Source organism: Anser cygnoides, chromosome 31 (genome assembly GCF_040182565.1).
Source record: "Anser cygnoides isolate HZ-2024a breed goose chromosome 31, Taihu_goose_T2T_genome, whole genome shotgun sequence".
NCBI lineage: Eukaryota > Metazoa > Chordata > Aves > Anseriformes > Anatidae > Anser > Anser cygnoides.
This window is the reverse complement of record NC_089903.1, coordinates 3,443,256-3,469,481: the sequence shown is the minus strand read 5'-3', so window position 1 is coordinate 3,469,481 and position 26,226 is coordinate 3,443,256. Positions and strand designations below refer to the sequence as shown.

The following is a 26,226-nucleotide window of genomic DNA, read 5'->3' as shown; positions in this document are numbered from 1 at the left end:
ACATGCTGTCACAGCCCGGGGAAGACAGCCATCCTCAGGGAGCCACTCCTGCCTTCCTCTGCAACACTTGCTGCCTACTGACACTCTTGGGTTTGGCTGCTGACATGAGCTGCAAGAGCGGGTACCAGGGCAAGAACCTGCACACGCATGCTGGTTCTGGTTGGTGACAGCGGATGACCAAGAAACAGCCTTTACCTGGTGGGGCAGTTGACTTCATTGCCTCTGTTCTTTTGCCAGGGAGTGGCAGCTTGCGACCGCTTCCTCGCCAAAGCACCTCCTTCGGCACAGTCTCTCTAACCAGCCCTTTAGAAAGAAAGCAGGACAGTGTGACTATAAGGAACTGCTCCTCCTTGAACCATATTCCGGGCACAGTTGCAAGCACACACCAGTTGCTGCTGGCTGGATACCAATGTTTGCACGGAACAGCTCGGACCACTTATGGTAGTGCTGGGCTAGCAGCTGCCCCCGGGACACGGCGTGACCCACAAGCGGCAGCAGAGGCTCTCGGCCATCTCTGGCGCTCACCAGTGCCTGCTAGGTGTGAAATTGAGTGTCTCCGCTCTGATCCATCCCTTCCTGCTGTGCAGGTTACGGTGTGTCCACACATGGATTTAGAACCTCAGCTTCCCAAGTCTTATGGCGGACAGAGTGAAATATACCCACCAGGTGCTGCCTTCTCTAACTCCTTTATGATATCCTCTACGATGTCAGAGGATGTTGGGGAAGATTTTCTTCCTTTAGCTTTATCCTTTGCTCTTAGAGGACCTGAACAGAAAGTAGGAAGTTAACTTTGGCACCAGTGCAATTTGGAGAAGCAGGGCTTAGTTTGTGAAGTCAGTGAAATGGCTACCCACTGCTGGGATACCAGCTGGGCTCCAGCGCCGGAAGCAGCCGAGGATCTGGCAAAGCCCTCCCTGGGGACACTTCTGCAACCAAAGACCCGTGAGAAGTTTCTGTCCCAGTGCCATCTACATCAATAGCTCAGTAGGAGAGCATACCAGGGCTCGTGCCTTGACAGGGCACACACACACGTGCCGGTCTATACCCTCCCACCTGCAGAGATGCCTGGCTGACGTTTGGGCTTGAGCTGGCAGCTCTCAAAGGAAGTCAAAAGCCACAACTTACCCAGGCCATCTCCCAGAGCTTCAGTCCTGGAACCCATCTGGGAGCCTGGATCACCTTCGCCTTCGGTCCCATCTGTAAACACAAGTGGAGTCCCTCCTGTGAACTACGCCAACATACTCCTTCTGACCAGAGTGACAGAGAATGCGGTTCAAAGAGGGGACTGCTCCACGGCACTCGTCTCTCCCTGCCACTCCAGAGCATCTTGCAAACAGTTGCTGGGTGCCTGCAGTGGCACCGTGCTGGTACAAACTAAGCATGCGTGGAGCTGCCCGGAGAAGGGCCCTCCCCGTGCCCACCCCAGGTCTCAACTCAAGCTCAAGGTGCCTGCTGGCTCTGCAGCACCTAGATGCTCCTGCCTTCCGCTGACTTACCTGGCAGATTAACCTGAGGCTCGTGGTCCACATCAGGCTGAGGTGTCGAGTAGCCAGAGCCTACGAGAACTGCTGCAATCAAGCACAGAAGAGAAACATTCCCCGTGCATGGTGTGATCTACCTCTTCCTTAGTGACCTGCAGCGACTGGAGGGGGCTCAGGCAAGGATGTGGGACCCAGACACGAGCCAGGATTTCCAAAGCCGCAAAGGGGCCTGCTGAGCTGGAGGCTCCCTCTTGGCCTCTTCCCAAATCCTCTCTCCAGGCTGTGCGCAACACCCCGCAGGGACCACGCTGCCAAAGATGTGGCCCCTCAGGTGTTTCTTACAGGAAGATCTCTGCTGGACACAAAGGAAGACCCCACTGCAGGGGGAGCGTGCAGACCCCGGGAAAAATGATCATCCATGTTTGTCATGGAGAAGCCCCCTGACCTGTGAGCAGCTGAACCCTTGCTGAGCTAGCTCAACAAACCGTTAACAAACAGCAAGGAAATGAACACGGACAACTTACCACCTGTGGGACCCATACTGGCAGGCTCAGGAGCAGGATTCCATGGAGGCACTTGACCAGTACTGCCTGTGGGCACAAGTGGGATCAGACACAGGTAAGGGGAGCTTCCATTGCCTCTTGGGGCCTGCCTCTTCCTCAGTGACCGGGAGGCACTGGCTGGGGCTCAGGTAATGACATGGCCCAAACAGGAAGAAAAGCCTGGGTTCTTCCCTCTCTGTGGAGAGGGGCAGGGGTGGCATCTCTCCAAGTGAAGAAATATTCAGGGCTCATTTGTGCAAGCCCCCTCAAGGCACAAACGCACTTGGAAGACCCTGAATAAACTATTACAGCCCATTAGCCATCTTCCTTCAAGGAAGCACACTCGCAACGTACCTCGGGGATCCTCCTGAGGCTCCAAACCATGATCCAGCTGAGAAGCTGGATATCGAGAGCCAACATCGTCATCATCTAAAATCAAGCAGAGATGAGAGACGTTGCCATGGCATGCTGTGCTCTCCCTCTTCCCCAGCACCCTGCAGTGACTGAGGGGGCTGAGGCAATGTCACGGGACAAAGATGCAGGTGGAAATTTCCCAAGAGGGGCCAGCGGCCTCAGCCCCACAGGGGCTCAGACCCAGGCTTCTCGGCCCCAGCGCCGCTCCCGGCCCCCCCGGCAGGAAACAACCCCGCAGCAGCCACGGCCCCACCGTGCCACCCTGCGGGGCTTCTGCCTCCTGCCTGCCCCCTGCCCGCGGTGCCCGCCCGGCCCTGCTGCCATCCCGTCCCCGTCCCCTCCATCCATACGCGTGCCGCGCAGCACCATGCCGCCCAGGGTTTGGTGTTGGCCCCGGCCCTGCCCACCCACCTGCTCCCGGTGGTCGCCATGGCGCAGCCTGGGCACCCCGGGCACACAGGGCCACCAGGAGGAGGAAGAGGACGCAGGCAGGGGCCGTGGCTCCCCACACTCGCACCATGCTTCCACCACCGCCGCTGCAGCTGCAGCTACTGCTGCTGTCAGGACCGGTGCGGAGCAGTGCCTGTGGGCTGGCCCAGCGTCACAATGGGGTGTCGGGATGTCACGGCCCAGCACTGCATCACCGAGAGGTATTGTGACCTCGCAGCCCTCCCGGTGTCACGGAGCAGCGTTGGGACCTCATGGCCCTCGCAGCGTCACGGAGAGGTGTTGTGACCTCACGGCTTGGCACAGTGTCACAGCAGAGTTCCGAAGAAATTCTGCATTTCAGCTTACACTTCTTGCTCATAGGCTTTCAAGTAAAACTCGTGTTTTACCCGATTTCCAATGGTGATTTATCCGGCTACAGAATCTGTCTTTGAGACTAGGGAATGTTACCCAATGATTTCCTGAATTGCCAAGGTGATGGCATTCATGCTCTGCGGGTGGCAAGTCGCAGGCTGGCAGCCAGTTGAAGGAGCTGACACGGTGTCTGTGGGCTTTGAAGGGCACTCGCCTTTGCAAAGGGAGATGCTGTGAGAAGCGTGGCTGATCTTTGCTCTTTTTGTTGAACCTCTTCTTTCTTCTTCCCCGCCTCTGAATGCAGCCATTACTTCCACGGGGCTGACCAGTCTTTGAGGTGCACAATCACCGTCCCAGTTCCAGCACAGCTGTCCCACTACGTGCACTGCTGTCCCAGTACAAGCATCAGCATCCCAGTACCAGTGGAGATGCCCCACCAAATCTGTCCTAGTACCAGCAGCATGGCCCCAGTAAGAGCATCACCACCCGAGTACCAACATCACTGTCCCGCTTCCAGTACCACCTCCAGCACCCTGATTGCCCCCAGCTCCACTATTGGTATCTCCACAAGGTCCCAGCACCACTACCGGCATCTCTGTCCAGGACTGGTAGCAGCATCCCCAACTTGGTGCCAGCATGCCCAGCCCCAGCTTCCCCCGCCCATGCTGGTATTGGCAACTCCAGCCCCAGCAGCCCCAGCCCCAGCATCCCCCAACCCACCGCGAGCACCCCAGACAGGCACCTCCTGGGGACCCCTACAGACAGCCGGCCCATTGGCTCCCCATCACAGCTCCATGGTACCAGTGGCGGTACCACAGGGCCCGCTTCCACCACAGATGGGAGCAGCATTGGCACCCCTGCAAAAGAGAGGAGGTGGAAAACCAAGGAAACCCTACTAACCTGAAAGTACCCCAAACTACCCCCACCCCTGTCTCCAGGGCCTGCTTGCTGCCCCCATCCCTGGAGCGATGCTGATCCCATACCAGCCCGCTCACATCCCCACCATCCTCCACCTGCTGCCTAAGGCCAATGCCTGGTCTGGGGTGCCGGGCTCACAGTTCGTGTGGTGCCGCTCCCACCTGCGGTGCTGCCCCTACCCGCTGCTCCTCCGTGTCCCCCCAGCTGTGTCTGGGGTCAGCCCATGGTGATGGGGACACTGGTGCCCCACCGCCGCTGGAGCTGAGGCCTGGGGGCCATGCCGCACAGGGAGCCCCTGCACCCCACAGGCTCCTGCCTGCTGCAGGCCCCCATCCACCCCGGTCCCCCACCACCGCTTCTCCTGAATCCTCTGCTCCCGGGGCAGCTGCTCCCTGCTCCCTGGAACCTGACCAGGAGCAGGGGGCAGCCGCCACTCCCCTCAGAGGACAACGTGGTGCTCCCCAAAGATGAGGGGACACAAATCCCACCACCACCCCCCCAGACCACTCTGGCTCCACCAACCTGTGCTGAGGCGGCACCCGGTGGTGAGTCTGCGGCAGTGGCACAGCCACTGGTGGAAGTTTTACTGGCAGTTTTCTTCCTATCACCAAAGATTTTCAGCTCGACGTCTTTGTGGCCACCATAGCCAAGATGGCTGCCATTCGCCACTTCACGCAGGAGACATTCTCGGTTTACAAGCAGCAATCTAGAAGGGCACCTTTCCGAGTCAGCTCCCTTAGTACCTGGATCAAGAAGTTATCATCGAGGTGCTTTAGGAATTTCCTGGACCTGTTTGTGTCTGTTCCTTGTCCTTCCCTGCTAACATCTGGCAACCCAAAGTCACCCACCCACTTAGGGACAAGGGCAGCTGATCTGGAGACATTGCCTAATTCCTTATTGAACCATCCAGCCGTGTAGTCACCCGGGATGGGAGGCCTATCTCCAACTCCCACAACATCCATTTAATTGGTTTGTCCCTTAATCCTCACTCAGAGGCTCTCAACCGTGTCATTGCGCCAGCCCCCTGCCTCACCTGCCCTGCCTATCCCTCCTGATGAGCCTAGGACCGTCCCTCGCAGCACTCCAGTCACAGCCCTCTGCCCAACCAGTCGTGCTTATGCCAATGATGATGTAGTTCTGGGGCTGAGCCAAAGCTTGCCAGTACGTCTGGCTGAAGGCTCACCCTTTCAGATGCACGGTATTTACAATAAAGGGTTCTCATTCATGCATCCCGTCAAAATAAATAAATAAGTAAATACATAAAAAAGAAATGGGGGAAGAGAAAGAGAGAAAAAAGGATTTTACATGATCTTGGTATCAATCGTACTTTTGCTGCCCTTCGGCACTGTTAGGGGTTCCTCAGGCTCTCTCACAAGAGCAGGGCTGTCCCCCACTTCTGCTCTCTAATGAATTCAGTGCTGCAAAACCAAACCAGAACAGAGGTGTTGCTGAACTAACAAAAGCAGAAGATTGATCAATAGCTAAAGGGGTGAGCTTTGTGAAACCTCTCTGGCCCTGGCTGTTTCCTGCAGTTCCCCACCATCACGGAGATGGGCCAGAGCCCCCTCGACCTGCACGAGGGCTTGGGAGTGAGACAACAGGAGCGTCCAGTTTCTCCTGTCCACTCATTTCTCCCTTACTCAGGGAATGCTTAAGAAAGAGGCGGAAGGGCTCTCAAAACCAGGAGCCCTCTGTGTTCAGCATTGCCATCATCTTCATACTTTGGGCGCTAGCACACGGAAAAAGAAGAAATTACAAAGCTCTCTCAGCTGAGTCACAGGAAGAGCCGCTCTCAGCAAGAGCGCTGCAGACTGAGGCCACAACATCAGCCAGAAAATGCTGAGCAAATGCAGCTTTCTCACAAGCCTCCTCTCTCCTCAGCGCCTGTGTCTGCTGGCTTTCACAAAGTGCCTGTCAAGACATTGCTGCAAGGAAAACATGCAGGCTGTTTCTCTGCTTCTTCTGTGACCTGGATTTGGAAGAACCACCACCATGGGACACTTCTCAAACAAGGCATCAGTATTGGCAGCCACCCTCACAGGGAAGAACCCTTTCCTAACGCCCAGCCTGAACCTGGCCTGTCCCAGCTCCGTGCTGTTCCCTCGCGTCCCCAGAGAGAAGAGATCAGCGCCTGCCCCTCCACTCCCCTCCTCAGGAAGCTGAGGGCCGCCATGAGGCCTCCCCTCAGTCGCCTCTTCTCTCGGCTGAACAAACCAAGAGACTTCAGCTGCTCCTCACACCTCTTGCCCACCAGACCTTTCACCATCTTCAGCAACCTCCTCTGGACACTCTCCAATAATTTTATGCCCTTCAGGACACAAAACTTGTACTTTCAGCTTCAGTCCTTAAAGAGTTAATGAGTTTCCCTCGAAGTGCAACGGAGCGTTTAAGACCAGTCAGAAGATTTCTTCCAAACTCTTTTAGCATTTTCCCTTTCTAGGATTTACATCTCTAGTCTTAATAGCTGATCTTCCTTCTTTCCAAATTATAACTATAACCTTTTAAAGGATTTACTTCTGCCTTTTTGTATGACAGAATTTGTTTGGACAGTTTGACACTTGCTGAACTATCATGGAATCACTTAGGTTGGAGAAGATCTCTGAGATTGAAGATTTGAATGGATTTGATCGAAGATTTGAAGGATGTACCCCTTGAAAGGTATGACTGGGAACTTTTTACTGATGGTAGTAGTTTTGTGAAGAATGGAGCACGATATGCAGGGTATGCAGTAACAACCCTGAAGACAGTAATTGAAGCCAAACCTTTACCACCTGGAACATCAGCACAGCGAGCAGAACTGTTAGCCCTAACTCGAGCACTGGAACTGAGTAAAGGAAAGATGGGAAATATTTGGACAGATTCAAAGTATGCCTTTGGAGTGGTCCACGTTCATGGAGTATTATGGAAAGAAAGAGGGCTGTTGTCCTCACAAGGGGCCAATATAAGATATCACGAGGAGGTGTTAAGTCTGATAAATGCGGTACAAAAACCAAAACAAGTGGCTATCATGCACTGCAAAGCCCATCAAGGACGAACCTCGAAGATATCAGAAGGGAATCGGTTGGCAGATCAAGCAGCTCGACAAATTGCTCGGAAGGTGCGGAATGTGATGGCTTTGGTACCACTCAAGGCAGGCCCCACTCGTCTTAATCTTCCCAAGGAAGCAAGATATTCGCCAGAGGATGAGAAATTAGCAGATCTCCTAAAGGCCCGAAAGAACTCTGATGGATGGTATGTAACCGCTACGGGCCAGGTAGTAATACCCCCCTTGGTGATGCGAGAAATACTTCAGATAAGACGTAATGAGTGTCACTGGGGTGCAGAGGCAATGGTAACATTTTTAAAACGTAGCATTATCTCTACACATATGTTAACAGTGGCAAAATCAGTAACGTCAAAGTGTGAGATTTGTTTGAAAAATAATCCAGTAGCAAGAAAACATGCTGAAATGGGAAGAGTGAGAGTAGGGATAGAACCAGGAGATTACTGGCAAGTTGATTTTGTAGAGTTACCTAGGACTAGGGGATATAGGTATTTGTTAGTAGGGGTTGACACCCTGTTTAGTGTTACTAATGTCAACGAAGGAAACTACCGGTGCATAGTAACACATGAAAATAGCACAGATTATGGGATAAGAGAAATATTGGTATATCCAAAATTGGATAAAGGGATATTGGTAGCCCACCAAAAAGGATCTAGAAGAAAAAGGGAGGACCAGGTACCATGGACACAAGTGGTACAGATCCCACACGGGCAATCATCAGAGAATTTACTGGTAGGATTGATTAAAGATTTTGCCATAATGAAAGGAACTGATAGAATTAAAATTCAGTTGGGCATTAGAATCTCTATTTGCACAGGTAGCTGCTTATCGAAATAGAGAAACGATTTATAAACTTACAGGACAAGTAAGGCTTTAGAGATTTTAATATCCAACTACAAGCTACAACTAAAATGGTCCTACAAAATCGATTGGCATTAGATACAATGTTATTAAAGGAACATGGAGTATGCGGATTTCTAAAAGATCGTATTGATCATTGCTGCATCCACATTCCAAATGTGACTATTGATATAGAACATGACATAGAACAACTGGCTCGAGTGGAACAAGATGCAGAACAGGAAGAGAAAGATATGACAACAAGCTGGTTGGATAAAATTCTTAGCGGATGGAATATTAGTAATTGGGTTAATGGACACAAGTGGTACAGATCCCACACGGGCAATCATCAGAGAATTTACTGGTAGGTAAAGGTAAAAAGTTCAACTCTGATGAAGACATCTTACTTCATCCCGACGACCACCCGGACGACCACCAGAGAGTGATATGCAAGCGCAGAAGGACTGATTAGATAATTAGCATACAAAGCGGGGCTAGGCGGAGCTAGGAAATGAATATGCATAGATGTGTTGTAAAACTTAATGCATATGTAATATTTTAGGAGATAAAAGAGAACTGAGTGAACAAATCGGACGAAGTTAGATTTGGGCAGGCATGCCCCTAACTTCCAGCGCCTAATAAAAGCACCTTCATATAATCACTTTGTGGCTTATGTGTCTTCGTGAATGCTAACAAGATGGTCAGGTCCAACCGTTAACCGTGCACCGGTTAACCGTTAACTGAGAGCCTTCTCTCCTTCGGCTTCTGGCCCCAGACAAATCTGAGGGAGGAAGAAGCTGAGGCCTGTACATGGCAAAGGACAGAAGGTGAGGCTTGGCTGTCCCCGAGAAGACAGAGCTTCAGCCCTGTGCCCTCCAACCCTGGGCCCATCCACGGGGAGACAACTCATCCTCACCCCCAGAGGGGACTCCGGAGCTCGACCCGAGCTTTCTGCTCCTCCAAGGAGCCACATGGGAGGAGACGGCCACCCTCAAGTGAGATTTTGCAAATGAGGATCTCTTACCTTTGGTGGTGGCAGCACCTCGGGTCTCCCCTCTGGTTCCAGTTGCTTGTGCCAGCGTGTGGCAATCCCAGCCCTGACTCCAAAGAGTTAGGAATTTTTTCTTGTACTCCTTGAGGAGAGCTGAGCCGTAGGAGCGTTGGCATGGGGTGCCCTGGCCAAAATCGGCCATCCGTGCAGGGTCAGGACCTGAGGAGGGCTGGCTGTGGGGAGCCTGGCCTCGGCCCAGGATCAGGAAGGGCCCGGGCTTGTGTGTGGCTGCGGCACTGCCAGTTTGAGCAGGGGGTTCTCGGGTGAGCGCTGTGCAGGGTCGCTGCCGCGCTCACAGCCCTTCTGTCTGCTCCTGCTGTGCTGCTCCCCAGCTCCCTTCCCCTGCGTTCCCTGCATGGTGGGCACAGTCTGGCTGACCCCCAGCACCGAGGACCCTCAGGGTTACTTCTCGATCAGTCACAAAGTCCTGCTGTGGGTTCCTGGGTATTGCTGTACATAAGACCCGGACTGCTGTGCTGTATTATTCAATATTTATTTAAGCTGCAGCCCGGGGGTCAGTAATTGGCCCAGGCTGCACCCCGGGGGGGCCTGCCCCAACCCTTGGAGGAGGGTGGGGGGGCCGTGGGGGTGGCGTCTGTGCCCACGAGGACTGGGGCATACTGGGCCGGTCGCACCCCTTCCATTGGTCTGCTGCCGTGCGTGGGGGCCGTGGAGGCCGGGCTGGTGGCAGGCGGGCCGGTCTTCCAGGCACTGATGGTGGCCGCTGGCGTCGGGCCTGGCTCTCAGGCGTACCATGGTGGTCAGGCCGCCTGTACGGGCTCACGGAGCGGCTGCGGGTGTCAGTCTGGGCTGCCTGGGCTGCGGCGAGGCGCCTGCGGAGACAGGAACTTGCTGAGGCCGTGCTGCGGCTGCGGTGCCAGGCGGGTGCGAGGCAGCAGGGTGCAGGCACCCGGCTGTGCGTGAGCTGTGGGCACACAGTGCTCTGTGCAGAAAACAGGGTGCCCTGTGCCCTCGGCTGGGACTCTGCTCCCCTCCACATCCTGCCCCAGCTTGTCTCCTCCCCAGCGCCTCGCCAGCCATCCTGACCTGCCTGCTCTGCACGTGCTGTCCCAGCAAGAAGACCTGGCCCCCGCAGAGACAGGTGTCCTCAGCCGGGCTCAGCACGACCGGGTCCCAACAGCCACCGGCTGCCCTTTTTCAGAGCGCCTTGCAAGGACCAGTACTCAGCTCCCTGCCCGGCCCTGGCCCTGGCCCAACAAGGTGACGGCCTCGGCTCCCTGTTCGGGGAGGTGCTGCCCATCCGCTCTTTGGGATGTGTAATTAAACACACAAGCTCTGGCTGTTGCGTGTGGGGTTGCGTGAAGGCCCCCCAGGGGAGCCCAGGTGTACCCCAAGGCTTCCTTGGGAGCACTTTTGGATGGGACAAAGTGGCGCTGTTATCCCATTGTCCCGTTACTCCCTTCCCCGTTATCCCCCCCATTATTCCCCTCCCATTGTCCCCCCTCCTTTCCTCTCTCCTCTCCCTCCCCCCATTTCCTTCTCTCCCCCTTCTTTTTCCCCCACTTTTCTCCTCTGCCCCCCCCTTTACACCCCCCCCTTTTCTCTCCCCCTCCCCTTTCTTCTCCTCCCCCTCCCCTTTCTTCTCCCCCCCCCCTTTTCTTCCTCCCCCTTTTTTTCTCCCTGGTGGCCCCCGACTTTGGGGGGGGCAGGGAACGAAAAACGGGGGGGGGAACACCCAAAAAATAGGGGAGGGTCGCAGAAAGGGGGGGGATTGCAAAAAGGGGGGGGGCACCACCTCCCGTGGGAGTGGTGCGGGGGGGGGGCGTGAGGGGAGGGCTGCCCCATAGACAGCCCTGACCCCGCCCCCATCACGCCCTTTGACCAATGGGAGCTGAGCCCCCCTCACTCTCGACCAATAGGGAGCCGTGCTGTGGAGGGGGCGGAGCTTGCACCAACGTGCAACGTTGCACTTGGGTGCAACCACGTGGGTCACGTGGGGAGATTTGGGGCTAATTTAAAGGATTTTGGGAATGGGGGTGTTATAAATGACTGAGTCCCAAATAGGATTACAATCAGAGTTTACAATTTATTAAACGAATAGAGGCAAGCAAACAGCGCTGGGTGCGCCGGGAGTCTCTGCTCCACCGGGACGCACACCCATTACGTAAGGCATCTAATTTTTTATACTCCTAGGCTAATACATATTTATTACTACTTCTAAAAGAGGCAAGGTTATTATAATTGGTTTCCCGAATCCGACGTCCTTCCAGGTGCACCTGCTTATCAGTCTCTGTTACTTTCTCGGGGGCCGCTCGGACAGGGAGACAGGGAGGCTCATATTCTTCCTCCTTATCTAGTGGTCTCTTGGCCGGCTGTCAGAAGTTACTGCACATTCGTGCAAAGTCAGCAGTTTTTCTCCGAAGAAATCCCTTTGTTCTTTTCTCGCCTAAACCCAGGCCTCAATGTTAACCCTTCAAAACCCCTTAGTGGCACGAATTGCTGGACCATTTCTTACAGGGGGTAGTGGGGGAGTATGAGGGAGGGTTGGGGGGGGGGGGGGGGGTTCCAGGGGGGAGATTTGGGGCAATCTGAGGAAGGGGGAAATTTGGGGAGGGTTGTGGGGCTCTGGGGGCAGATTTGGGGACAATTTAAGGGATTTGGGGCAATGTGATCGTGGGGGAGAATTTGGGAACAGGCTGGGGGGGGGGTCAAACCCCACAGGGAGATTTGGGGCTAATTTAAGGGATTTGGGGCAATACGGGGACAGGGAAGGAATGTAGGAAAGGAATGGGGGCTCCACAGGGAGATTTGGGGATAATTTAAGGAATTTGCGGCAATCTGAGGAAGGGGGAAATTTGGGAAGGGTTTGGGGGCTCTGTGGGGAGATTTGGGGACAATTTAAGGGATTTTGGGCAATCTGAGGGTGGGGGTGAATTTGGGAACAGGCTGGGGGTGGGGTTCAAACCCCACAGGGAGATTTGGGGACAGTTTAAGGGATTTGCGGCAATCTGAGGGCGGGGGTGAATTTGGGAACAGGCTTGGGAGGGGGGGTCAAACCCCACAGGGAGATTTGGGGACAATTTAAGGGATTTGGGGCAATATGGGAACAGGGAGGAATATGGGGAAGGGATGGGGGCTCCAGGGGGAGATTTGGGGACAATTTAAGGGATTTGGGGCAATCAGAGGGTGGGAGAGAATTTGGGAACAGGCTGGGGGGGGGGGCAAAACCTACAGGGGGATTTGGGGACAATTTAAGGGATTTGGGACAATCTGATGGTGGGGGAGAATTGGGGACAATCTGAGGGCAGGGGAGAATTTGGGAACAGGCTGGGGGGGGGTCAAACCCCACAGGGAGATTTGGGGACAATTTAAGGGATTTTGGGCAATATGGGGACAGGGAGGAATATGGGGAAGGGACGGGGGCTCCAGGGGGAGATTTGGGGATAATTTAAGGGATTTTGGGCAATCTGAGGAAGGGGGAAAATTGGGGAGGGGTTGGGGGCTCGGGGGGGGAGTGAGATTTGTGGCTAATTTAAGGGATTTGGGGCAATTTGGGAGGGGCGGGGGGATGTGGGGCTAAACTGGGGGGGTTGGGGTTCCAGGGGGAGATTTGGGGCTAATTTAAGGGATTTGGGGCAATCTGGGGAAGGAGGAAATTTGGGGAAGGTTTTGGGGCTCAGGGGGAAGATTTGGGGCTAATTTCAGGGATTTGGGGCAATTTGGGGTGTGTGGGGGGGATCTGGGGATAAACTGCAGGGTTTGGGGGTTACAGGGGGAGATTTGGGGCTAATTTAAGGGATTTGGGGCAATCTGGGGGTGGGAGGAGAGTGGGGAGGGTTTGGGGGCTCCGGGGGGAGATTTGGGGCTAATTTAAAGGATTTGGGGCAATTGGGGAGGGGCGGGGGGATTTGGGGCTAAACTGGGGGGTTTGGGGGTTCCGGGGGGGGGTTGGGGCCAATCCTGGAGATTTGGGGCAATCCAGGTGTGTGTGGGGGGAGGGGGACCCCTTCCCCCCCCTCCCCCTCCGGCCATTTGTCCCCTTCCCCCCCCTTCATTTGTCACCCTCGGGTGTCCGGGGGGGGAGGGGCTGCCCTTCCCCCCTCCCCGTGGGAGCGGCCGCACGCGCCCGTTCCCACCCCTCCCCCCCCGCCCCCTCCCCTCCCCCCCCGGCGGGTGCCGGGCACGAGCAGGATCAAAGGGGAGGGGGGGGAGGGGCCGCCGGTGCCTCCCAGTGCTCCCAGTACGTCCCAGTTCCCTTCCCCAGTGTCCCCAGTGCTCCCAGTGCCCCCTCCCAGTGCTCCCAGTACATCCCAGTGCTCCCAGTACCTCCTAGTTCCCCTCCTCAGTGTTCCCAGTACTTCTCAGTGCCCCCAGTTCCCCTCCCCATTGCTCCCAGTGTTCCCAGTATGGATTCCCAGTGCCCCCCAGTTCCCCTCCCTAGTGTTCCCAGTGCTCCCAGTGCAGGTTCCCAGCGTTCCCAGTACCTCCCAGTGCTCCTCCCCAGTACTCCCAGTGCAGGTTCCCAGTGATCCCAGTGCTCCCAGTACCCCCACTACCACTCCCCAGTTCTCCCAGTGCCCCCCACTACCCCTCCCCACTGCTCTCAGTGCAGGTTCCCAGTGCTCCCAGTGCCCCCCGGTGCTCCCAGTGCCCCAACCCCCAGCACTCCCAGTGCTTCCAGTGCAGATTCCCAGTGCTCCCAGTGCCCCCCAGTTCCCTGCTCCAGTGTCCCCAGTGCCCCTACTGCTGGCTCCCAGTGCTCCCAGCCCCCCTCAGTGCTCCCAGTACAGGCTCCCAGTGCCCCCCAATTCCCCCCTTCCCCTTCCCATTTCTCCCAGTACAGGTTCCCAGTCCCCCCCCTCGCCCCACCCCGCCCCTCCCCCCGCCCCGCCCCCTCCCCCCATAAAGCCCCCCGGGGGCCCGGCCCCGCTCCCACCCACAGCCGCCCCGAGCCATGAGCAGCACGGCCCCGCCGCCCGCCGCCAGGAAGGTAACGGACCGGTTCGGACCAGTTTGGACCAGTTCAGAACAGTTTGGACCAGTTTGGACCAGTTCGGAACGGTTCAGACCAGTTTGGACCAGTTCGGAACGGTTCAGACCGGTCTGGCCCAGTTGGGGATTTGGTCCAGTTTGGGACTTGGCCCAGTTTGGGTCTGGCCCAGTTTGGGGTTTGGTCTGGTTTGGGGTTTGGCCCAGTTTGGGACGTGGACCACTTGGGGTTTGGCCCAGTTGGGGTTTGGCCCGGTTTGGGGTTTGGCCCAGTTTGTGTCTGGCCTGGTTTTGGGTTTGTCCCAGTTAGGACTTGGCCCAGTTTGGCCCAGTTGGGGTTTGGCCCAGGTGGGACTTGGCCCGGTTCCGCCCCATTTTACCCAGCCAGGACCTGGCCCCGTTTGTCCTGGTTCGGCCCAATTTGGCCCGGTTTGACCCCGTTCAACCCAGTTCAGCCCCATTTGTGCCAATCTGACTCCTTCAGCCCCTCCCAGTCCCCCCCACTCCCTCCCAGTCCCTCCCAGCTCAACCCAGTTTGTTCCAATTTCTCCTTCCCAGTCCTTCCCAGTCCATCCCAGTTCAGCCCAGTTTGTTCCATTTCAGCCCCTCCCAGTCTCTCCCAGTTCAACCCACTATGTTCCAATTTCACCCTCCCAGTCCCCCCCATTCCCCCCCCAGCCCCTCCCAGTGCTCCCAGTTTGCCCCCTCCCGCCCCGCAGCTCCCGAAGCCGCAGGTGGAGCAGCGTCGCCGCGCCCGCCTCAACCACAGCCTCGAGCGGCTCCGGCTGCTGCTGCTCGCGGCCACCCGCGACCAGGTGAGGTCCTGTTGCGACTATCGCGACTATCATGACTCTATCACAGCCCTATTGCGACTATCGCGGCTCTATCACAACTCTATCATGACTCTCGCGGCTCTGTCGTGGCTCACATGGCTCCTGTCACAGTTCTATCGTGACTATCACGACTATTGTGACTATCATGACACTATCGCGACGATCGCAGCCCTGCCATGGCCCTATTGTGGTCCTATTGCGACGATCGTGGCTCTATTGTGGCTCACGCGGCTCTGTCGTGGCTCTTGTCACAGTTCTGTTGTGACTATCATGACACTATCGCAGCCCTATCGTGACTATCATGGCCCTATCATGGCTTGGTAGTGGCTCTGTCATGGCTCCTGTCACAGTTCTATCATGACTACCACGACACTATCATGACACTATCCTGACTATCACAACTATCACAACTATTGCAGCCCTATCATGACGATTGTGGCTCTGTTGTGGCTCTGTCATGGCTCCTCTCACAGTTCTGACTATCACAACTCTATCGTGGCTATCATGACACTATCCTGACTATCACGACTCTATCACGACTATTTGGGCTGTGTTAGGGCTCTACTGTGACTGCCACAGCTCTGTCGTGGTTCTGTTGCGATGCTATCATGACTATCCTGGCTCTATCATGACTATCCCGGCTCCTTCACAACCCTATCACAGCTCTACCACGATCCTATCATGACTAACGCAGCTCTATCACAACCCCATAATGACCTTCAGGGCTCTCTCATGCTCCTATCGTGACTATCGCGACAGTTCTGGCTCCGTTGTGTCCGTCACGGCTCTATCCAGTCTTGGTCACAGCTCTGTCACGATTTATTGCCACTGTCACAACTATCGGGGGGCTCTGTCGCAACTATTGTTGCCCTATCGCAATCATCGGCTCCACTGCGACTCTGTCGTGACGATCGGGGCTCTGTCGCGATAGTCCACGCCGGTGCAGCTCCGGCAGTTTTGTTCCCACGCCCCACCCCCAGCGTCATGGCGGCTCTGTCGCGATTGGCGCCACCTTGTGGCTGTCGCGATTGCTGCCGTCTCAACCAATGCCCCCCGGGGCTCAGTCGTGACTATCGGGGCTCTATCGGAGGGACTCTCCGGGCACTATTGGAGTGGTATCGGGGGTTATTGGAACAATTATTGGGGTGGTATTGGGACACTAGCGGGGTGCTACTGCGATTCTATTGGGGCACTAATAGGGTGTTTTGGGGATACTATCAGGATGCTATTGGGGGGCTATTGGGACACTATTGGGGTGCTATCAGAGCACTCGCGATTCTATCAGGGCATTTTTGGGGTGCTTGTAGGGTGTTATGGGGATACTGTCAGGGCACTATCGGGGCATTATTGGGGTGCTCTCAGGGTCACTATCGGGGGGATATCGGGGCACTATCGGGGGCTATTGGGACATTGTGTCACGACACACCGGCAGCAGCCGCAGCTGGGGTGACGTCTCTGTGTGTGTGTGCCCCCCCCCGCCCCTTTTCTCTTCCCCCTCCCCCACCCCCAACCCCTCCCCCCAGCGCCTCCGAAACCCCAAGGCGGAGAAGGCCGAGATCCTACAGAAAACGGTGCAGTTCCTGCGGGCCCAGCCCCAAGCAGGTGCGTGCCTCGGTTTCCCCCAAAACCCACCCCAAATCCCCTCCTGGGGGGGAAACCCCCCCCTCCCGTGCGGGATTACCCCCTCCCCATGGGAGATTACCCCCTTCTTGTAGGGGAAACCTCCCTGCCATGGGGGATTACCCTGTGCCATGGGGTTAATCCCCCTGTAGCTGCTCCGGGCCTCCCAAAATGGCCGAAGGGAACCACTCAACCCCCTCGGCGGCCATCTTCACGGGGGTCCCCGCGGGGGCGGAGGTGGTCACTATGTCCCTCTCCGGCGCAGACTCCCTGGGGACGGAGGAGCTCTTCCTGCGGCACTACCGCAGCGGCTACCGGGAGTGCCTGGCCCGCGCCGCCCGCTTCCTGCAGGCTGCAGCTGCCGCCGAGTCCCCGCCGACCGGGCCCGGGACCCCCAGCTCGTTGTCACCGCCCGCCGCCGACACCCCCGGACCCCCCAGTCGCCATGGACCCTCCGCACCGTGGGCCCAGCCCGGTTGCCGCGGGTACGGGCCCAGCCATCACTGCCAGGGGCCTGCTCCAAGGCCTAGTGCAGGGCCTACTCCTACGCCTGACTGCGCCAGTTGCCATGGCAACAGCACGGGTTGCCTAGGTGACCCCTCTTGTTGCCCCAGCAACGGCGCAGGTTGCCATGGGAACAGCTCCAGGTGCCCTAGTTACAATGGTTACAGGCCTGGTTTCGGGCCTAGTTTGAGGCCTAGCATGGGGCCTACTCCTAGGCCTGACTGTGCCGGTTGTCATGGCAACAGCACAGGTTGCCTGGGCGAGCCTCCTTGTTGCCCTGGCAATGGTGTGGGTTGCCATGGAGACAGCTCCAGGTGCCCTAGTTACCATGGTTACGGGCCTAGTTTCAGGCCTAGTTTGAGGCCTAGTTCAGGGCCTACTTTCGGGCCTAGTTTGTGGCCCCACCACAGCCCCATTGGTGGCCCCGTTGACCCCATTGGTGGCCCCGTCAGTGGCCCTGTCGGCAGCCCTGAGGACTCATGGCGGCCCAGCACCAAGGAGGGCCAGGGCGCGAGCGCTGGGGGACTGCCAGGGCCCTGCCATGTCTGGAGGCCCTGGCCCTGAGGCTGGGCACTGAGGGCTCCGCAGGCCCTGGGTGCTGGCTGAGAGGGGGAAGGGTTGGGAGGTACTGGGAGGACTGGGGATTTTAACTGGTGTACTGGGAAGAAGGCCCTTTTTAACCGGTGTACTGGGAGAAAGACCACTTTGCCACTGGTATAATGGAAGACGGGAGTGTTTTAACTGGTATACTGGAAGGAGAAGGCTTTATGACTCGGGACGGACAGAGGGGATCACTGGTATACTGGGAGGGCAGGTGGCTTTAACTGGTATACTGGGAAGGGAGCTTTTCTTTGTATACTGGCCGGTGGGTCTTAACTGGTATACTGGGAGAGGAGGGCAGGTTTGGACTGGTACGCAGGAAGCATGGGGAGGTTTACTGGGAGGAAGCTGGGTTTCCACCAGTAAACTGGGAGGACTGGTGGGGGGACTTCCCCGGCTCTGGAGCTGCCCCAGTTTCCCCCAGTTCATTCCAGTCTTCCCAGTATCCTCAAATTCAAGGGTTCTGTTCCAAAATGCAGTTGCTGGGGGCTGGTTTTGGGGTGAAAAAGGGGAATTTTGGGGTCCATTAAACCCTTGCTTCCCAGTACAGGTGGAGCCTGCGGGGGGGGGGGGGGGGGGTAGCGGGGAAATATCCTTTTTTAAAATTTGTTATAACTTTTTTTTCCCAATTTCCTGCTTTTTGTCCCTCTCCCCTGTCTACCCCGTGTTTCTGGAAGACAAAAACACAAAAAAAAAAAAGCCAAAAAAGCAGAATTTAAACTCAAAACGAATCGCGTGTCTGTATATGAGGGCGCTGAGGCCACGGCGCCCGACCTCAAAATGGCGGCGGCGGCGGCGGCTTCCCACACCCCCCTCCCCTTCTGAAAGCCGTTTCCCCTCCCACTTCCGCTCCCGCCACCTCCCTCTTCTCTATGGTTCCGGCCGCTCTCGCCGCACCTCTCGCTCCCCTCCGGGCGGAATTCCGCCGCGTGGCTGCGGCAGCCAATGGGAGGTGGTGCTCGGCGGGCGCGGACCAATGGGAGCGGAGGGGGGCGTGGCCTCGGGCAGTTGGGCGGTGGCAGCGGCGGCGGGAGGTGAGGGGGCGCCCACGTGGGGCTGGGAGGGGAGAGTCTGGGGGGGGGAGGGGGCCCTGGGGGGGGGGGCCGCAATGGTCAGGGCCGGTGGGGGGAGGGGGGACCCTATGGGGTCGTGGGGGGGGCCCTATGGGGTTGTCCCTGTAAGGGGGGTGGGGCTATAAGTTGGGGGGGGGCACGGGGGGGGGGGGCTGGGGGGGTCCCTATAGGGGGGTGGCTTTATGGGGGGGTCCCTAAAAATGGGGGGGGGGCGCCCACGTGGGGCTGGGGGAGCTCTATGGGAAGGAGGTCCCAATAGGGAGGACATAATGGGGAGGGTCCTTATGGGGGGGGGCCTAATGGGGGGGTCCCTTATGGGGCGATAATGGGGGGGGCCTTATTGGGGGGGGGTCCCTGGGGGGGCATAGTGGGGGGGGGGGGTCCTGTATGGGGGGAGCATAATGGGGGGGTCCTTTTACGTGGGTTCCTTATGGGGGGATAATGGGGGCAGGCTTATTAGAGGGGGGTCCTTATGGGGGGGGTCCCCATTGGGGGGGGGCTCTCTATAGGGGGAAAAATGGGGGGTCTTTATTGGGGGGGGTCCTTATTGGGGGGGTTCCATGGGGGGGGGTTTAATGGGGGGGGGTCCTAATTGGAGGGTAATGGGGGGGTCCTTACAGCAGGGTCCCAATGGAGGGGGCCATAATGGGGGGGGCTTTATGGGGGGGTCTAATGGGGGGGGTCCCTTTGGGGGGGGGTCCCTATGGAAGGATAATGGGGGGGGGTTCCTTATGGGGGGGGTCCCTTCTTGGGGGGGGTAATGGAGCGGTCCCTATGGGGGGGTCCTTATGGGGGATCCCTGTGGGGGGGGCTTTAGGGGGGGGTCTAATGGGGGGGGTCCCTTTAGGGACCTTCCCATCACCCCCCCCCATCTCCCCCCCCTCCCCCAGGACCACCGACCCCATGGAGCCCCCCCCCGCCTCGGTGCCCCCCCCTGCCTCTCCTCCCCCCTCCCCCCCGGCCGCCTCGTGGGTGGTGCCGTGGGAGGGGGCGGGGGGGCCGCTGCGGGTGCTGGGGGGGGTGGCGGCCCCCCTGCTGCTGCGGGGGAGGGGCAGCGGCTGCTGGGGGAGCTGGGGCGCAGCCGGCCCCTCTCCCACCTGCGGCACCTCAAGAGGGTGCGGGGGGGCCCGGGGGGCCGCCGTGCTGCTGGGCCTCGAGGACGAGCTGCGGGAGCTGGGGGGCGGCGGGGACACCGCAGGTGGGGGGGGGACACGGGGGGGGACACTGGGGGGGGAGGGCTTGGGGGCATTGCAGGGGGGTGTTGGGGGTGGGGGGGGCATGGGGACATTGGGGGTGGGGGGGCATTGGGGACACTGGGGGGGACATGGGGGCATTGGGGGGGCATTGGGGGTGATGGGGACATTGGGGGGGTATTGGGGACATGGGGGGCATTGGGGACACTGAGGGGGACACGGGGACATGGGGGGTATTGGGGGTGGGGGGGACATGGGGGGGGACTGGGGGGCATTGGGGGGGCATTGGGGGTGGGGGGGACATGGGGGGGGACTTGGGGACATTGGGGACATGGGGGGCGTTGGAATTGGGGGGCATTGGGGACACTGGGGGGACATGGGGACACTGGGGGGCCTTGGGGACGCTGGGGACAGCAGGGCTCAGGGCTGGGGACACTGCAGGTGACACGGACGCCGAGGACGCTGATGGCACCGGGACGGCCGCTGGGGCCACCAGCGCCCCCGGAACTGCCACCGCGGCCACCGACGTCCCCAAAGACCAGGGGCCTTCGGGTGCCACCGCTGTCACCGGGACCTCTGTGACCACCGATGTCCCCAAGGGCCCGGAGCCTTCGGGTGCCACCACAGCCACTGGTGTCCCCACGGACCAGGGACCCTTGGGTGCCACCAGGACCACCACGGCCACCGACGTCCCCATGGATTTAGGACCTTTGGGTGCCACCACGGCCACCGATGTCCCCAAGGACCCAACGCCTCTGGGTGCCACCGACGTCCCTGTGGCCACCGACGTCCCCAAGGGTCCTGCACCTTTGGGTGCCACCATGGCCACCGATGTCCCCAAGGACCCAACACCTCTGGGTGCCACCGACGTCCCCGTGGCCACCGATGTCCCCAAGGGTCCTGCACCTTTGGGTGCCACTGATGTCCCCAAGGCTCCTGCACCCTTGGGTGCCACCGTGGCCACTGATGTCCCCACGGACCTGACACCTTCCGGTGCCACCGATGTCCCCAACGACCTGGGACCTTTGGGTGCCACCGACGTCTCCATGGCCACTGATGTCCCCAGGGATTCTGCACCCTTGGGTGCCACCACGGCTACTGATGTCCCTATGGACCCGGGACCTTTGGGTGCCACCGACGTCCCCAAGGCTCCTGCACCCTTGGGTGCCAGCATGGCCACCGATGTCCCCAAGGACCCAGGACCTTCAGGTGCCACCGATGTCCCCAAGGCTCCCGCACCCTTGGGTGCCACCGCGGCCGCCGCCGTCCCCACGGACCCGACGCCCTTGGGCGCCCCCCTCCCTCCCCTTCCCCCTCCTCCTCTTCCCCCCTTCCCCCCCGACCCCCTCCCTCCCCTCCCTCCCCTGCGGGTGCTGCTGGGCCCCGGGGTGTCCCTGCGGGGGCTGGGCCCCCCTTCCGCGTCCTCGTCCCCGCCCGGGCGCCCCGGGGGTCCCGAGGCGGCGGCGGCGACGGCGGCGGGGCTGTGGCCGTGGGTGGCGCGGGGGCGGCGCGGGGACCCCCCGAAGGCGACGACGACCCGGGCGACGCCGCGGGTGACGCCCTGGGGATGGCGGCGGCGGCGGCGGCGGCTCGCCGGGGGGCTCGGGGGGGCAGGTGCCGGCGGGGGGGCCGTGGTGGCGCCCGGCGGGGGCCGGGGGGGGGGCCGCGGGTGGTGGCGGTGGCCCACGACCGGCGCCGGGGGGCACCCGTTGGCCCACGCCACCATGGAGCTGCTGGCGGCGGTGGCGAGGGTGCAGCGGGGGGCGGCGAGCCGGGGGGGGCGGCGAGCCGGGGGGGGGCGGCGAGCCGGGGGGGGCGGCGAGCCGGGGGGGGCTACCTGTGCCGGGGCTGGGACGTGTACCTGACGCGGGAGCCGTGCGCGCTGTGCGCCATGGCGCTGGTGCACGCCCGGGCCCGCCGGGTGCTGTTCGGGGCGGCGGCGCCGCAGGGGGCGCTCGGCTCCCGCTACGGCCTGCACGGGAGGCGCCGCCTCAACCACCGCTACCGCGTGCGGGCCGGCGTGCGGGAACCGGGCGGGGCTCTGGGGGGGGGGGGGCCCCGAGGACAACCCCCCCCCCAACAAGTCCCCCCCCCCCGTCTCCCCCCAACCCAGGACTCCCCCCTCAGTGTCCTCCCCCCAGCAACCCTCCCTCTCAGTGTCCCGCCCCCCCCCGAGGACCCCCCCCAAGCAACCCCTCCCCAGTGTCCTCCCCCCTCCCAGGACCCCCCCCCCCCCCAAATTTTGGAAGACACCCCCCCAAGCAACCCCCCCTCAGTGTCCCCCCGCCACGAGGACCCCCCCCAGCAACCCCCCCCCCAGTGTCCTCCCCTCCCCCGGACCCCCCCCTCAAGCACCCCCCCCCCCCCCATTTTGGGGAGACCCCCAGACCCCCCCAAAGACACCCCCCCCCTCAGTGTCCTCCCCCCCCCCCCCCGACCCAACCCTCAAGCAACACCCCCCTCTCTCCCCAACCCAGGACCCCCCCCCAAGCAACCCCCCCCCCAGTGTCCTCCCCTCCCCGGACCCCCCCTCAAGCACACCCCCCCCCCATTTTGGGGAGACCCCCAGACCCCCCCAAGACACCCCCCCCTCAGTGTCCTCCCCCCCCCGACCCAACCCTCAAGCAACACCCCCCTCTCTCCCCAACCCAGGACCCCCCCCAAGCAACCCCCCCCCAGTGTGTCCCCCACCCCCAGGACCCCCCAAATTTGGGGAGACCCCCCCCCCCAAAAAAAAAAAAAATTTGGGAGACACCCCCCCCACACACAGGAGTCCCCCCTTCAGTGTCCTTCCCCCCCAGGACCCCCCCCCCCAAATTTGGGGAGACCCCCCCCGAAAGCAACCCCCCCCCCGAAAAAAATTCAGGGAGACCCCCCCAGGAACCCCCTCTGAACCTCCCTCCCCCAGAAGGCCCCCCCCCCCAAATTCAAAGTGACCCCCCCCCAAGAGTCATCCCCCCCCCCCCAAAAAAAACCCTCCAATGAGCCCCCCACACTCAGGACCCACCCCCACCAGACCCCTCCCTCCTAATCCCCCCCAAAATTGAGACCCCCCCAAAGACCCCCCTTAGATTCCCCCCCCCCCCCATTTATCCCTTCCTGATCCCCCCCCCCCTAGTGCTCACCCCCCTCCAATAAAGGTGCTTCGTGGGGGGGGGTCCCCTAATTATTGGGGTCCCCAATTTGGGGGGGGGGCATTTTGGGGACCCCCCCCCAAAATAAACCAGAACCCACACACAGTGCGCAGAGCTTTATTTGGGGGGGGCAGTAATAATGGGGGGGGGCTTTAATTAAGGGGGGGCTGTGATTATGAGGGGGGCTCTAATTAAATGGGGGAGGCCCTTAATTAAGGGGGGCCCAGTGGGGGTGCCCCCCGCCAGGCGCCGCAGCGCCCCCCCCGAAGCTGACGCCCCCCAGCCCTCAGCCGCCCCCAGGTCCGTGCCCCCCCGGGGGGGCGTCCCAGGGCCCCCCCCAGCTCCACCCGCAGCTGGGAGCAACCTGCAGCCAGCGCCTCCTGCAGGGGGGATTTTATTGGGGGGAGGGGGCAATTTTGGCCCCCCCCCCCCAAAATTCCCTGTGCCCCCCCCCCCTTACCTGCGCCACCCCCTGCAGCAGCAGCTCCGGGACGCCTTGTCCTGGGGGGTGAAATTTGGGGGGGGGGGGGTGATGGGGGGGATTTTGGGGGCTTGGGGGGGCCCTGGGGGGTCTTTGGGGTGGGGGGGGCTCGGGGGGGGGCTCGGGGCTATCTGGGGGTCCTGGAGGGGATTTTGGGGGGACAATGGGGGGTGTTTTGTGAGGGGGGATTTGGGGTGGGGGCTTGGGATTGGAGGGGATGGGGGGGGATTTTTTTGGGGGGGGGTTCGGGAGGGTCCTGGAGGGGAAGTGATTCTGGGGGGGCGGCGGTTTGGGGGTATCTGGGGGGAAATTGGGGGGGGGGAGATGCTGGGGGGGGGGTTTGGCGGGGGGCAGGAGTGGGGGGGCTTGGGGGTGGGGAGGGGTCCGAGGGGGGGTCCATGGGGGGGGGGGGTCCTGGGGGGGCTTGGGGGTAGCTGGGGGGACGCTTTGGGGTGTGGGGGGGCTTGGGGATGCCTGGGGGGGGGGGTCCTTGGGGGGGCTGGGTATGGGGGGGCACAGAGGGGGTCCTAAAATTGGGGGGGGGGGGGCCTCGGGGGAGGTGGGGTCATGTGGGGGGGGGGAATCCATTTGGGGGGGTCCCATGGCGGGGGGGGCTGTTTTTTGGGGGGAGGTCCTAAAAACAAGGGGGGGGTCCCAGACACTGGGGGGGCACATAGAAGGGGGTGTCCCGGGGGGGGGGAGGGCAGGAGGGGGGTCACGTGGGGGGGGGGTCACGTGGGGGGGGTCACATGAGGGGGTCCCGGGGGGGGGGGGGCACCCACCTCGCAGCGGGGGGCACCCAGAGCTCCCCCAGGCGCAGGTCCCGGCCCCGCCAGGTGCTGAAGCCCCATGAGGCAACGGCGAAGCCCCCAGGACCCCCTGAGGGGTGGGGGCACGAAGCTGGGACCCCCCCCCCGAAAAAAAACCTTGCCCCCTCCCCGAGGGGTCAAAGGTCACGGGGGGTCATGGAAGGGTCAGAGGTCACGGGGGGCACTCACCGGGCCCCTCGGCCGTGAGGATGATGGGGGGGCTGTGCCCCCAGCAGGTCCCGGAGCTGGGCTGGGGGGGGCACAAAAGGGGGGGGGGGCACAAAGAGGGGTAAAAGGGGGGGGGTCCCGTTATTGGGGGGGACATTATTGGGGGGATCGCGGCTTTGGGGGAGATGTGGGGGGGGTCAATTAATGGGGGGGGGTCCCTTTTTTTTGAAGGGGGGGTCCCTGGTTATTGGGGTCCCCACTTGGGGGTTCCCTCATTATTGGGGGAGCACTTTTGGGGAACCCCCTCTTTTGGGGACACTTTGGGGGGTTCCATTATTGGGGGGTCAATTAATTGGGGGGTCCCCATTTTTTGGGGGGGTCCCTGGTTTTTGGGGTCCCCATTTGGGGGGTCCCATTATTGCGGTCCATATTTTGGGGGGCTCCCTTATTACTTGGGGGGTCATTATTGGGGGAACCCCCTCTTTTGGGGTCACCTTGGGGGGGGTCCCACTATTGGGGGGTCAATTCCTTGGGGAGGGGTCCCCATTTTTGGGGGGTCCCATTATTGAGGTCCAAATTTTGGGGGGGTCCCTGATTACTGTGGGGGGGCATTTTGGGGGGAACCCCTCTTTTGGGGACACTTTGGGGGGGTTTCCATTATCGGGGGAGTCAATTAATTGGAGGGGTCCCAATTTTTTGGGGGGGGGTCCCTGATTTTTGGGGGGGGGGGCCACAAAGGGGGAGGGCTCACCCTCCTCAGGGGGGGGCTGCGGCCCAGGCTCCAGCTCCGCCCATTCCTGAGGAGAAAGGGCCCAAAGGGGGTGGGGGGCATTGAGGGGGGTCCCCAAATTGGGGGGGTCCCCCTTGCCCCCTCCCCCCCGTTACCCGGAGCATCCGGACGAGCTCGGGCCCGGTGCAGGCCCGGACCTCCCAGCCCATGGCGGCCGCCGGCCCGTCATGCACCGCGGCGGGGGAGGGCGCTCTGCCCGCCCCCTGGGGCTCTATGGTGGGTGACGTCACCGAGAGCCCCTCCCTTCTTGAGTCGGCCACGTGACCCTCGGGGCGGTGAGGAGGGCGTGGCGATCGGCGAAGGGGCGTGGCCAGCGACGAGGGGGCGTGGCTAACGGCAAAGGGGGCGTGGTGGTGTCGGGGGCGGGGCCAGCCCCAGGGACGTTGCCCGAGGGGCGGAGCCACCGTTGCCGTGGCAACGCACGGCCTAGCGCGGGGCGTGAAGCCTGAGGCAGGGCGGGGGGGGGTTGGAGGGAGGAATTTGGGGGGGGGGGTTGGGGTTTGGGGGGGGGTCTTTGGGGTTGGGGGGTCCTAAATTTTGGGGGGGGTCCGAAGGGTGAGGGGGGGTCCCCATTTTTCCCCTGTGCCCCCCACAAGGGCTGGGGAGGGAGGATTTGGGGAGGGCTTGGGGGGGGGTCCTAAAGGTTTTGGGGGGGTCCTAAAGGGGGAGGGGGGTCCTAAATTCTGGGGGGGGTCCCCATTTTCACCCTGTGCCCCCTCCCCAAGTCAGGGGGAGGATTTGGGGTGGGCTTGGGGGGATAAAGGGCGGGGGGGGGTCCCAAGGGTTTGGGGGGATCCCTGGGGTTTGGGGGGTCCCACGGGTTTGGGGGGTCCTAAAGGTTGGGGGGGGGGTCCCAAGGATGGTGGGGGGTCCCATGTTCACCCCGTGTCCCCCCCCCTCCAGGCCCCGATGGCTCCCGGGGGCCCTGGTGCCGGCACGGTTCCTGACGCTGACGGCCCACCTGGTGGCCCTCGGCACGGC

The 26,226-nt window shown here is 60.7% G+C and overlaps 1 protein-coding gene and 2 long non-coding RNA genes across 3 annotated transcripts; 1 reads left to right on the top strand and 2 right to left on the bottom strand.

The window, feature by feature from the left end:
- Positions 1-1,830: 1,830 nt before the first annotated feature.
- LOC136787859 (uncharacterized) lies at positions 1,831-10,555 on the bottom strand. Its single transcript, XR_010826950.1, has 3 exons — positions 9,064-10,555; positions 4,679-4,899; positions 1,831-4,095 (listed from the first exon to the last, which is right to left on the bottom strand). It is a non-coding gene; the product is annotated as an uncharacterized lncRNA (long non-coding RNA).
- A 557-nt stretch (positions 10,556-11,112) lies between these two features.
- Positions 11,113-21,847, bottom strand: LOC136787855 (uncharacterized). The gene is made up of 2 exons (XR_010826947.1): positions 21,701-21,847; positions 11,113-11,497 (listed from the first exon to the last, which is right to left on the bottom strand). It is a non-coding gene; the product is annotated as an uncharacterized lncRNA (long non-coding RNA).
- LOC136787854 (transcription factor HES-1-like) lies at positions 13,053-18,156 on the top strand. The gene is made up of 4 exons (XM_066985232.1): positions 13,053-14,041; positions 14,760-14,855; positions 16,397-16,475; positions 16,759-18,156. The coding sequence occupies exons 1-4, from the start codon at positions 14,006-14,008 to the stop codon at positions 17,559-17,561; spliced, it is 1,014 nt and encodes a 337-aa protein (XP_066841333.1). The 5' UTR covers positions 13,053-14,005; the 3' UTR covers positions 17,562-18,156.
- Positions 21,848-26,226: the final 4,379 nt, after the last annotated feature.